The sequence below is a fragment of the Penaeus chinensis genome, chromosome 29, assembly GCF_019202785.1.
Source record: "Penaeus chinensis breed Huanghai No. 1 chromosome 29, ASM1920278v2, whole genome shotgun sequence".
Classification (NCBI taxonomy): Eukaryota; Metazoa; Arthropoda; class Malacostraca; order Decapoda; family Penaeidae; genus Penaeus; species Penaeus chinensis.
Window position 1 is genome coordinate 13,300,107 of NC_061847.1, and position 12,500 is coordinate 13,312,606.

The following is a 12,500-nucleotide window of genomic DNA, read 5'->3' on the forward strand; positions in this document are numbered from 1 at the left end:
AGTATGATTTTCCCAAATATTTTCCTTCTTTTCTACATATTACTGTTTTTCTTTAAAAGTAAAAAGACAACTAAATATCTTTAAATAAATAGTTCTACCAATAAGTCAATTCATACAAAGCAAGAAAATATTTCAATAAAGAAATACATGTTATGTTTCACTGAACGTGGTTCAAAAAGTCTGAAATGCAAAACTATAATTCTAAATCACTACGCATACTAGTACTCAAATAACGAAAATGGCGTACAGGCGCATTAAAAAGGGTCAGCGTCTCTAATTTCTCAACACGCATTCATGCTCACAATGATAAAACCCTTATAAATTCACTGTATTCCTGTGATTTTCGGTACACTTCTATAATGAAGGTTATAACGTAACATTTTTTCTTCTGAATCAGTGTTTGGATCTGACGAAAAGATTATAAACTCACTTTATTTGTTCAACTAGCTGCTTCTAGATAGTTAAGTAACGAGTAGTTGCAAAGCTCTCGCCGAATTTGCATATTCTATTTCTTCCAGCTGCTATATGTAGCTGTTTATAGAAAGCTGCGTTTATAAGTGTAAATAATGTGCAGCTATAATCATTTATGGAGCTAAAACGCCGGCCCACTTCCATAGGTATTTCCATTTCAGTAATCAAATAATTCCAAGAAATCGTGTATGAAAAATTACTCTTTAAAGCCAACGATATCTAATGCATTTCATATATCAAAAAATATGCTTTCGTAAACATAACAGAATATATAAACTTTATAATGAAGGTTAATATATTCTCCATTCTCATACTGCGGTTTTGCGTTCATATGATGTTCTATACTGGAGAATATAACGTAGTGTTTCCTGTTTATTGAAAGGGTTTCGTTTCGGTGAAAAGAAAAGTCTCACTTCATTAGTTCGATCAGCTGCTACTAGATGGTGTTGCTTCGAACATTTGCTAACTTCTCAGGGAATTTGCAGATTTCTATTTGATTTAGCTGCCACTCATAGAGGTATGAGGCGTTTTCTATATTCAATATGCAAATATCATTGTTCTGTTCAAATAAAGGCGGAATGCCGCCTTACCTCCACAGGTGTTGCCATTTCGATGAACATTTCAAAGAAGTCACATTTGAAAAAATATTCTATAAAAAGACGATAATCAATACTACACATTTTGCAATCAGTTATTAAAAAGAAAAAAAAAAAAAAAATCAAATAGCTTATTTCGTTTCTAAAAAGAGATATCGATACACTTCCTGGCTATTTATGTTCTACCAATCACGCCCTTTCTTACAACCGAGGGTTTTCGCCTCATTCATAAAAATGATATTTACGTTATGGTTACATCGAGGTGTTGCCAGATGTACAAAAGTGGGACCTAGCATATGTGTACTGAAATATAATTCCGCAACTGTACATATATTTGTATATTTACTATGTGTGTATGCATATACATATCTATATATATATATTTATATATATATATATATATATATGCATATAGATATATATTTATATATATACTTATATATACACATATGTTTATAGTTACATATATACATATATTCAGTATATATATATATAGACATATAGCGATGTATATACAGTATATATATACATATATATACACAGTATATGTATATATATATTTAACATATATACAATATATATGTATTTATGTATATAAAATGTATATAGAATATACATATATATACATACATAGTACAGATACATATATATACATATACATGTGTATATATATACATTGAAAAGGAAAACGGCCACACTAAGAAATTGATATGAATCGTAACGTTTCGAACTCTTCACGAGTTCCTCTTCAGACGAATAATAAACCGAAACCATTTCGGTTTATCAATCGTCTGGAGAGGAACTCGTGAAGAGATCAAAAAGTTATGATTCATATACATTTCTTAATACGGCTGTTTTCCTTTTCCTTTTTGTGTACACGTTACTGTTTTTGTAATGTATATACATTATATATATAAATATATATATAGTGTGTATGTATATGTGTATTTATACATATATAAATTCATATAAAATACATGTATGTGTATATATATATATATATATATACACATACATACAAGTATAAATATAAATATGTATAAATATGTGTGTGCGTGTGTGTGTGTGCGTGTATGTGAGTATGTATGTGTATGTATGTATATATGGAATGTGAATAATATACATGTATATATATATATATATGTATATTCACATACATGCATACATACATATATATGTATGTATATAAATATATATGTACAGTACACACATATTCACACACACACACGCACACGCTCACACACACACACACACACACACACACACACACACACACACACACACACATATATATATTTACAGATCTATTTATATGCATATATGTATATATATATGTTTATATACACACACATACACAATATATATGTATATGTGCATATATATATATCATCATCATCATCATCAGCCTGAGTCAATCCACTGCAGGACGTAGGCCTCTCCCAGTCTTTCCAACTTTGTCTCTCTTACGTTTTTTGCTTCTAGTCTTGGCCCCCAAATTTTGTTATTTCGTCGCGCCATCTTGTCATAGGTCTGGTCCTTGGCCACTTTATGTTATCTATAACCCAATCTGTTACGTTCTTTGTCCATGATGTTGTCCTGTCTTCGATGTATATGACCTGCCCATTGCCATTTTTTCTTTTGTTATTTTCAGTGTTAAACAGGAATCAGTGTAAAGAAAAAGCCCAATCTCTAATCAATTTACGTTATCTTTATTAACTGTATCAAAGACATTCATTCTAACCAATAAGTTTCTCATATCTTTACTGATCGTGATACAATAATAATCGCGTATCTTGTGCTTCCATACAGTTGTATTCTTTCCATGGAAAGAACATTTTTTAGCCATGTCCGTTTATAATTATTCGAGAAAATATCCGTCTATAAAGACTTTTTCTGAATAAATGCTATTCAGTCATCTAAATATTTGGATTAACTTTTTTCACATGAAAATCTATAATGCTCCTTTATAACCATTACTTACGTTTAATCTAAAAACACCGGAAGTTATGTGTGAATATGAAGTCAAGCGGAATTCATTTACCGAGTGAAAAGTACCAAAGTAGTAATTGTTTTCAGAGTTATCTATCATGTACGTATTCTTTCTCCGCAATGTCTTTATATATAATGATTTTATTAAAGTGTATGAATTCTTTCTAATGCCTATTAGGCATTAATTAAAAATATAATCCCTAACGGACATTTTCTGATTTGAATATGCTCTGCACATGCGCATTACAGACGATGGGAGGAGGAGTCATAACAATGACGTCACACTTGGACAGAACTGGCAGAAAAACATTAACTGCTAAGAATTTTATTTACCGTTAACATTTGGGTTGGCGGTGCAGAAGAGGACCTACGTTTTTGCATAAGTTCTTTAGTTTCTATCGAGAGCTTACTGGAACTTCGTTTGAGGTTCTTACCGCCTACTTCAAGTACAGCATCCTTCATTATGTCATACATGCATATAATAGGTATGTATACATATATATGTATATTAATATTTATATATGTATATATACATATATATGTATATTAATATTTATATATGTATATATACATATATATGTATATTAATATTTATATATGTATATATACATATACATACACACACACAGACACACACACACACACACACACACACACACACACACACACACACACACACACACACATATATATATGTATGTATGTATGTATTCATATATATATACATATACATGCATTAGCAATCGACCCACACCATGCGTCCTAACAGCTGTCCGACGCCGTGACGTTGATGATCCAGTCGACGTAGAGGCTCGCGCGCGTGAAGATGCCGGGGCTGCCGACCTTGGCACACTCGACGCCGAAGCTGACGACGCCCAGCTGGACCCAGCGGCCGTCGGCGAGCTGCCTCACCAGGGGCCCGCCGCTGTCGCCCTGGGGGAACGTCGGGGGGTCCGTCAGCCGCTCAGCAGAGGCGGGATTTTGTGTAGGATTTTATCATTTATCAGGGATGTAATGCGAGGGGTTTGGTGGTGGTGGCGAGGGCGTTGGGAATAAGGGTAAGTCTCATTTAGTAATGACAGCTCTAGTTGTGATGCTAGCAGTAGTAGGGATACTAAGAAAATGAGGTGTATTATGAGCAAGTGTTGTAGTATCCATAAGAATGGCAATAATAATGAGTAAATGAAGTAGAATAGCCTGAATCCTCAGCTACCTGACATGCGTCCTTGCCCTCCGTGTAGGCGCACATCATGTTGTCGGTGATGGTGAGAGTCGTCTGCTGGAAGAAGTCCCGACACTCGGCGTTGGAAATGAGGTCGAGCTCCACCTCCTGCAGCACCGGGGAGAGGTCGCCTCCTGGGGGGTGGGGAGGGGTGGGGTGGGGGGGGTGGGGGCTTTGTGATAAGAACCATAAGAATGCTGATAATAATGTAAAGGGTTACTGCTGGGGTTGTTGCGGACTGTTACAACTACAAAACCAGAAAAAAAGTAACGGCAACAATAATAATATCAATAGTAAGAATGATATTGTCACCAATAATAATGACGAAGAAAAAATTATGACATTCATGATATTAATAATGCTAATAAGAATGATAATGCTAATAATTGAAGCTTATGGAAGAATGATTTAAATAAATCTAGCAATAATAAAGGCAATGTCAACAGTAACAGCGATGATAATATTCGTCAGAGCTCGCTCGTAGCCTCACCGAAGGACGTGTCGCCCCAGCCAGTGACGACGGCCTTCGTCGCATCCTCCACGTCTTCGGGCGCCGCCAGGCACACGGGCGCGATGAGCGGCGTGAACGCGACGTCCGCCTGGAGCTCGATCAGCGCCACGTCGTTGTCGAACTGGCGAGTCACGGAAATCAGGGACCGAGATTGTCCGCCCTTTTAAACTAAAGAACATTCTAAAATCTTAGCAACGGGTTATTACCTATTCTAAATGCTACAATTCGTGAAACAAAAACACGAATACAACAATCGAATCAATAGCAGAGCGTTATTTGTAACTGGACCATTATAGAATCAACAAATCGTTTATTTATGTTTCAATGGAATACGACACACGGCTTCATTCCCGGTATTTGTTATCAGTTACGTTACAACTGAAATATGCATGATTCAAGGAACGATGGCGATTAGTTATCAGGTTTCTGAGTACCGTTTCAGGGTCATACTGCGGGTGTAAGACAATGCTCTTGACGGATCCGACGGTAGTGGGCACTTCCGTGTTACTCGTGATATCGTGGTCGCCAAGGAATACCGCCACCAAGTTGTACCTGTTGGATGGGACATGCGCTTTTCGTTTTAAAAGCTATCAAATGCCTGTATCACTTTTCACTGTTCATTATTGCACATAAAAAATGACGGAAAACAAAAGCACAGAAGGGCGTGGATGTAACAAACGTGAAGGCAGGTGGGCATCTTTCCCTGGGTATAAGGATGTTGGTCCCGAGGTACAAATTTTGTGGGGGTGATGTCAGTGAGGTTGCTGCAAGGGGCTTGGGGTACTTGAGGAGCATAGTGAGCAGATGGCTGAATGAAAACAAAAACCTTGACACGCCATTTCGCTTGGTGTGCGTCGCCAAGGGATGAAGCAAGAAGTGAGGCCAGCTAAACAAGAACCTCATGCATGTATATGTATGAATATGTTCGTATTTCCTTGCGAGTTGGCGAGAGCAAGGGATCAAATAAATAAATAAGAGAGAGAGAGAAAGAGAGAGAGAGAGAGAGAGAGAGAGAGAGAGAGAGAGAGAGAGAGAGAGAGAGAGAGAGAGAGAGAGAGAGAGAGAGAGAGAGAGAGAGATAATAGGGGGAAGCATACACGGATCTTCTCAATAGATAAAAGAACATGAACTTGTCCCATGTGTGCCGCGGGACCATGCACGAGCCTGCAAACTGTGTGGTAGAAAGCGATGTGCAGGGAGGCTGGATGTAACATTTATTATAGAGGTTAAATATTCATCAACCCAAATGTAGGGGTCTAATTAAGACATACAAGCTTACCCAACGTTATAGAAGCAGTGAGCCGCAGACAAGAGCCACCGAGACTTGATGAGGGAGGCGCCACAGATCGAAACTTTCCCGCTGCTGCGACTCACGTAAACGAGCGCCATCCAGGGGTATTCCCCGATCGCGACGTCCTGCCCCCCCACGACCCTCGCACCCGAGGCGGAAGGGCCCGACCCACACGTCTCTGCGGGCAGCGGGAGGAGCGTCGTGGTAGAGTGCTCGTGTGAGTGGGCATCCACTGTGTGATTTGAGGGTGTTATGTTGTGGACGCATACATGTAAGTGTGAAAAAGAAAATGTTCGGAGATATATATGTTTATTCTAAATATTTTGCTTTTAGATTTGAATCATGATGATATAAACATGTAATTCATAGTAATTTTTGTCATTGGGCCGTTTAATCTTTTTCTTTCCTTGAGGGCACCATAAATTTATACTCTGAGGATTATACATGTGCATATTTCATATCACATATTACCAATATTTAGAATTTGCGGACTTGATTTAAGTTTTAGCTATCGGCAAACAAAACGATTTTATCTGCCGGGGCCAAAGGGAGCACTGCCATCATTACCATCACATTAATAATAATAACAATAATGATCAGATAATAAACTTCCAAATGTAAAAAAAAAGAAAACAAATCATACAATACCGCAGAAAATTCTTGTTTGGAATGCAATTGCAGTGGTGCTGGTTGAGGTTTCTCGTTGCGTAGAAGTCTGCGGTGATGTCTGGGATGACGTTACAGGTTGCGTCGATGTCTGTGGCGACGTCGTAGTTAGTGTCGATGTCTGTGTCGACGTCGTAGTTAGTGTCGATGTCTGTGTCGACGTCGTAGTTAGTGTCGATGTCTGTGTCGACGTCGTAGTTAGTGTCGATGTCTGTGTCGACGTCGTAGTTAGTGTCGATGTCTGTGTCGACGTCGTGATTTGCGTTGGTGTTTTTGTCGAAGTTGCAGACTGCGTTGATGGCTGTGGTGATTTTGATGTTTGTGAAGGTTGAACTGATACCTTTGTCGGTGTTAGAGGCTGCACGGATGTCTGTGTCGAGACTGGAGGTTCTGAATTTGTCTGTGTTGATGCAGGTGGTTGTGTAAGTGTTTGTTTCGGCGTTGAAAGCTGTGCTGACGTTCCCTTTGAGACTGTAGACTGCACAGACGTCGGTGGCTCTGTTGTCGATGTCGGCCCTGTTGGAGATTAAGATGAAGAATTGGGTTTTGAAGCGGATGCCTTTGACGACAACATTTTCTCCTGTAAGGTGGGTGTCGGCGATGGTGTCTGTGCAATTATAAGTAGGTGTAAAATGGTGTATGTCTGTGGTGAAATCTTATTGTGGTGAATATAGTGCAAAATTATATATGGGTTTAAAAAGAATACATATATTTTCCTAACCAGTTTATACTGTGAATGACATTTAAACTTTAATGTGTGATTTAAATTGATTTTTAATAAGCACTTTAAACACTAGAGCCAACTAGTTTAAGAGTTCACATACATAACCTGAAAGAAAAAGCATGGCCGTCACAAGATTCAGTTGATATATATGGTTAACCCGACATGCGGTTCTTTGCTGTTACACTGCATGGAACAAACGAATATTTAAATTACTGATCTGTTACGGTCTGTCAAATCGCTGAGGTGATTGCCTCTATTGAAATCAAGTTGAACGCATGGTTGGGCCAACGGCTTACCACAAGCCATTTAAAGCAATGCACCGGACAAGTTCTTCATGTCAGTGGATAGAATATATGAGTTTTATACTTGTTAGGAGACCCCACTCGCATTACACATCGTTTTGATACTTCGATTAAATACGCATATCGCCCTGAAGGGAGTAAATTGGGATAGACTGCAAAGGTTACAACTGAACACAATGACAGAGTGTATGAATGCACCTGCAACAAATAAATAGGAAAACGAAAAGAATATCAGCTAATCATTCAGTTTAGGGACTTCAACTGGATTTCAAAGTGCAAAGTAAATTAAAAATGTAATTATCTATAAGCAGATCAATATCAACATCTGCAGGATTGTATCTACTAAGTATGGTAAAATAAAAGAAAAGAAAACCAAACAAACCAAACACAAAACAACAGAGACATTTATGCTGAGTCATATAGATTTCAGCAGAGCTATATTTTTTGCCGAAGCACAAGCAAATGGAACTAATCCTTATTCACAAATGAGGTAGAAAATTATGAGGCAGTTCGTGATGCACGTTTAATGCCAGGTACGTTGTGCAGTCGGACTTTGGATGGTTTGAAACTCACGTATAAGCAATTGGTTACGCAACTTTATAGAGAGAATCAAGATGTCTTTGTTGAGAAAACGCACTCCATCACTTGTTCGCCTGCTTCAAATTCCATAAATTTTCAAATATCTCAAGTACAGTGGTTTTAGAACAAACTAGGATATTAAAAGAATATTAGATGGTATTTGCCACAAACATTTATTTATGTTTTTGTTAATGCAAAAATGTTGTCACTTTTGCAAACCTCATTACCTTTAAAATGAATGATTGTGGATCTACAGTTACGTCTAAGGTGGCATATGGTTAATGGGTTTCACATGCAAAATAGAACATGAATAAGAGTTACGAAAATGTTCTGGAAGTGTTCATTATACATGGTCCTGTACAAAATATGAATAATTATCAATATGCGTATATGTATAAATTAAAATCAAGGAAATTGTTATGAATGAATTAGTGTGGCTACAGGAGGGTGCAAGTATGCAAAGTGCAAGTTATACGCCTCACTAGGATTAAATTGTTCGTCCTTTATTGTAAGTAGAGTTACTGTGGAATTAAACGCAAGTAAAAAGTAAAAAGTGCAGCAGTGATTTACTGATTATTTATGTTGTAGTTATTGTATTTTGCAAGTTAACAAACAAGCATCACTTTTACACAGACCAACCTATCTTTTATTTTATTATTTTGGGTGGTTATTGGGGGTTTAAACTCACGTGCAAGGTGACTTGTGCCTCAAACCCTCGTACGTGGCTTTCATAATGGCAACCACCATACCTTGCGTATCTGTAGTTGATTGTGTTGCACTTGTTGCGCTCGGGGGGTTTGGCATTGAAGGTGACTCTTGATTCGGTGGAATTGTCCGTAAGCCTGTGGTTGACTCTTCCATTATCGTTGGGTTTACAGTCACGACCTGCTTCGACGACTCTTCGGTGACAAGTTGCTCTGCGGCTGGCTTATTTGTCAGATTTTCCTTTATGGTTATTTTAACAGTTACTGGATCACTGCTGGTTGACTTGTCAGTTGTAGGTTGGCCTACGGTTGCCTTATCAGTTACAGGTTGTCCTAATATTGGCATTTCTGTCAGAGATTGCCCAGTAGTTGGGATAACAGTTACAGGTTGCCCTGTAATAAGCTTCATAGTTGTAGATTGTTCTGCGGTTGGCTTAACAGTCAACAGTTGGTCGTTGGTTGACTTGTCTGGCAAAGGATGCTCTGCAGTTAGTTTGTTAGTTACATATTGAACTAAGGTTGATTTAACAGTTAAAGATGGCATCGCCATTGTGGTGGGTGCAGTTGTTAAATTTATTGATTCTTGAACTGGCTTTACTGATGCGGGCAACTCCGTTATTGTTGCTGATGCTGTTAAAAAGGTAAAAAAGCAAAACGAAAAAGAAAGATATAACGCTGCTTTGCCATAACAGTACTGTAAAATTGTAAAAGAGACATTAGTAATTGGATGATATTCACTTCAGTGAAAAGGTGCTTGATGGTACGATATTATAATGAAAACCAATAGAAAGACGATCTAAAAAAGGGGGTACAAACACACACACATGTATGTGCACTGTGGGTTTTTCTACCATTCATATATATATGCAAACACACACACACACACACACACACACACACACACACACAAATACATATATGTATATATATTTATATGTATATGTATACATACCTATATATATATATATATATATATAAGTATGTACACACACCCACACACATATACATACATACATACATATACATATGTATTATATATATATGTGTGTGTGTGTGTGTATACAGATAGAAGGAATGAACAAAAGAACAAACAAACAAACACATATTTGTATGTGTGTGTCGGTGTGTGTATATAGACACAGATAAAAAGATAAGTACAAATTATGAATTCTAGGGTATCATTATGTCTTGGGTCTAGGAACGGAAAGAGGTTATAAAGGTGTAAGCAAGCATCGACCATTATGAGCAAAATTGGCATCGTGGGTTTGCACTTGCAGTTTGTCGTTATAGATTCATGAATCTGGCTGCTGGTTGGATGTTGAATGTCGGAGGGTTTGGTTTTGAAATTGATTCCTGACTCGGTCGAGCACTTGGAGAAGGCCTGTTTGTTGTTGGAAACCTGTTGGCTGGGCAGGACAGGCTCTAATGTTGGTTTCTACTAGACCTAAGGTTGTCTTATTATCTCAAGCTTGCTGTGTAACCAACTCATCAATTGTAGATACTGTTGGTGGTCTTATGCTGTCGTAGTCATCGATTCGGTAATTAACACATCTATCATGGGCGATGCCACGGAGGCTTGCTAGTCAAATGCACTCTCCCGGATCTCGTTAATGTTAAAGCTGATGTTGATTAAAATGTAGAAGAAACAAAAATAAGTACAGGGTGATGTAAATAGATTCATGAAAATAAAAATAATCGGACCCAATTCTGAGTAAAATATATATAATAATAATGATAATAAATACAATAATATAATAATAATAAAGCTTTCAAAATATATATTCAAAATTAGTTTCAATGTCTATCGAAACAAGGCAAACTTAATCAGATATAACCTTAAATAATCATTCTTCAAGCAGCCGCATTAGAAACGAACTCTGCCCCTTTTATGCCTACCTGAAGCTCAAATGTGCATATTGAGTTAAAGGGCTGCAGTTTGGGTATTTGACTTATCTATGTGTTAGCATTGCATGAATGGCAACCGACGGCTACGGATTACGATGAGGATCTAGAAAAAGATACTGTACATAGTGTACAATTAGTAAATATTATATCTATCAACATATGTATTTCTAATTGTCTTTTCTGTGCAGCAGTTCCCAAACGGTAGTGTGCACACTCCAAGAGAAGACTGCTGGAGTTCCTAAAGAAAATATCTGTTAAGGTGGCAATAAATCTGATTTGAGCTGGACACTACATTTTCACTCGATTTTGATAGGTGTTCTCCAGAACCTCATAATTTGCATACACAAACTGTGCAATTGACAAAACTTAAAACAAATGACTGAAACCTGATCAATGCGAGTGAAAATATAACACTAAAGTGCAATTGGTATACTGTCATGCAAACAGCAGTGATACATGGCTTGGGAAGTCTTAAAGCAACTGCTGGAAGGACAAATTAATAAAAAAAATAAAAATAAGTAAACAAAAATTATATAGTTATGTCGTTTATGCATTTATGCCTTTTGTTAATTGAATAATAAATTTTCGTCACAAGTGAAGAAGTTAGCAACCTCTTTATCCCTTTTAGATATAATAATTATGGGTTTACACTTACGCACATGGTATGCACTGTCTTTTATTATGACAAACGTCACTGTGCCTTACAAGTGAAGAAGTAAACATCAGTTTCTCAGTTTTTCTCTTTTAATGTAATAGTTAATGATAATTATTTGCGTGGGTTTAAACTCGCGTGCAAGGTGGTTCGTGCTGCAAACACTCGTTTATGACTTTTAAAGTGACAGTCATCGTACCTTGAGGAATTGAGATTGTTGTTATAATTCCCTGAACTTGGCTATTGGTTGGCTGTGAAGTATTTTGGGAATTTGGCTTCGTAGTTGGTTCTTGACTTGACTGAGTATTTAGAGATGGCTTATCGGTGACAGGCTGCCCTATTGATGGCTCATCAGTCATTGGTTGTCCAATAGTTGGCTTATCAGTAATAGGCAGCCCTGTGGTTGGCTGCTCAGTCACAGATTGCCCTATGGTTGGATTAACAATTAAAGGTTGCCCTACAGTTATGCTACTAGTCACAGGTTGCTCTACAGCTGGGTTATCAGTTATAGCTGGCGTATTACTAACAGGTTGCCCTATAGGTGGCTTAGCAGTTACAAGTTGCTCAAAGGTTGGCTTATCAGTAACAGGCTGCCCTACAGTTGGTTTATTAATCACAGGTTGCTCTGTGGTAGGTTTAACAGTTATAGATTGCCCTACGGTTGACTTAGCAGTTGTGGGTTGCCCTGCAGTTGGTATCACAGTTATAAATTGCCCTGTTGTTGGTTTATCATTTATAGGTGCTGTCATACTTAAAGTTGTTGCTACAGCCATTGTTTCTGCAACTGGCTTCACTGTAGTGGGTGGCTCTGTTATTGTTGGTGATACTGCTTAAACAGAGAAAAGTGGGAAAGAATGATAGATAACACAATACATATTTGACAGGGAA

General features: G+C 37.6%; 1 protein-coding gene across 8 annotated transcripts in view; it reads right to left on the reverse strand.

The window, feature by feature from the left end:
- The window catches only part of LOC125040529 (serine protease filzig-like), a 32,824-nt gene that overhangs the window by 4,843 nt on the left and 15,481 nt on the right, over positions 1 to 12,500 (reverse strand). For 4 of the 8 annotated variants that reach the window (XM_047635100.1, XM_047635102.1, XM_047635101.1 and 1 more), the window contains 8 exons: positions 11,812 to 12,438; positions 9,101 to 9,523; positions 6,729 to 7,262; positions 6,069 to 6,258; positions 5,224 to 5,341; positions 4,769 to 4,910; positions 4,270 to 4,412; positions 3,675 to 3,989 (listed from right to left, as the gene is read on the reverse strand). In XM_047635100.1, coding sequence (XP_047491056.1) covers positions 3,819 to 3,989; positions 4,270 to 4,412; positions 4,769 to 4,910; positions 5,224 to 5,341; positions 6,069 to 6,258; positions 6,729 to 7,262; positions 9,101 to 9,523; positions 11,812 to 12,438 — 2,348 coding nt within the window. In that variant the 3' untranslated portion in view covers positions 3,675 to 3,818. Of the gene's footprint in view, positions 1 to 3,674; positions 3,990 to 4,269; positions 4,413 to 4,768; positions 4,911 to 5,223; positions 5,342 to 6,068; positions 6,259 to 6,728; positions 7,263 to 9,100; positions 9,524 to 11,811; positions 12,439 to 12,500 lie in introns of those variants that run through there. The other 4 variants (XM_047635098.1, XM_047635103.1, XM_047635105.1 and 1 more) reach the window with 4 other exon arrangements.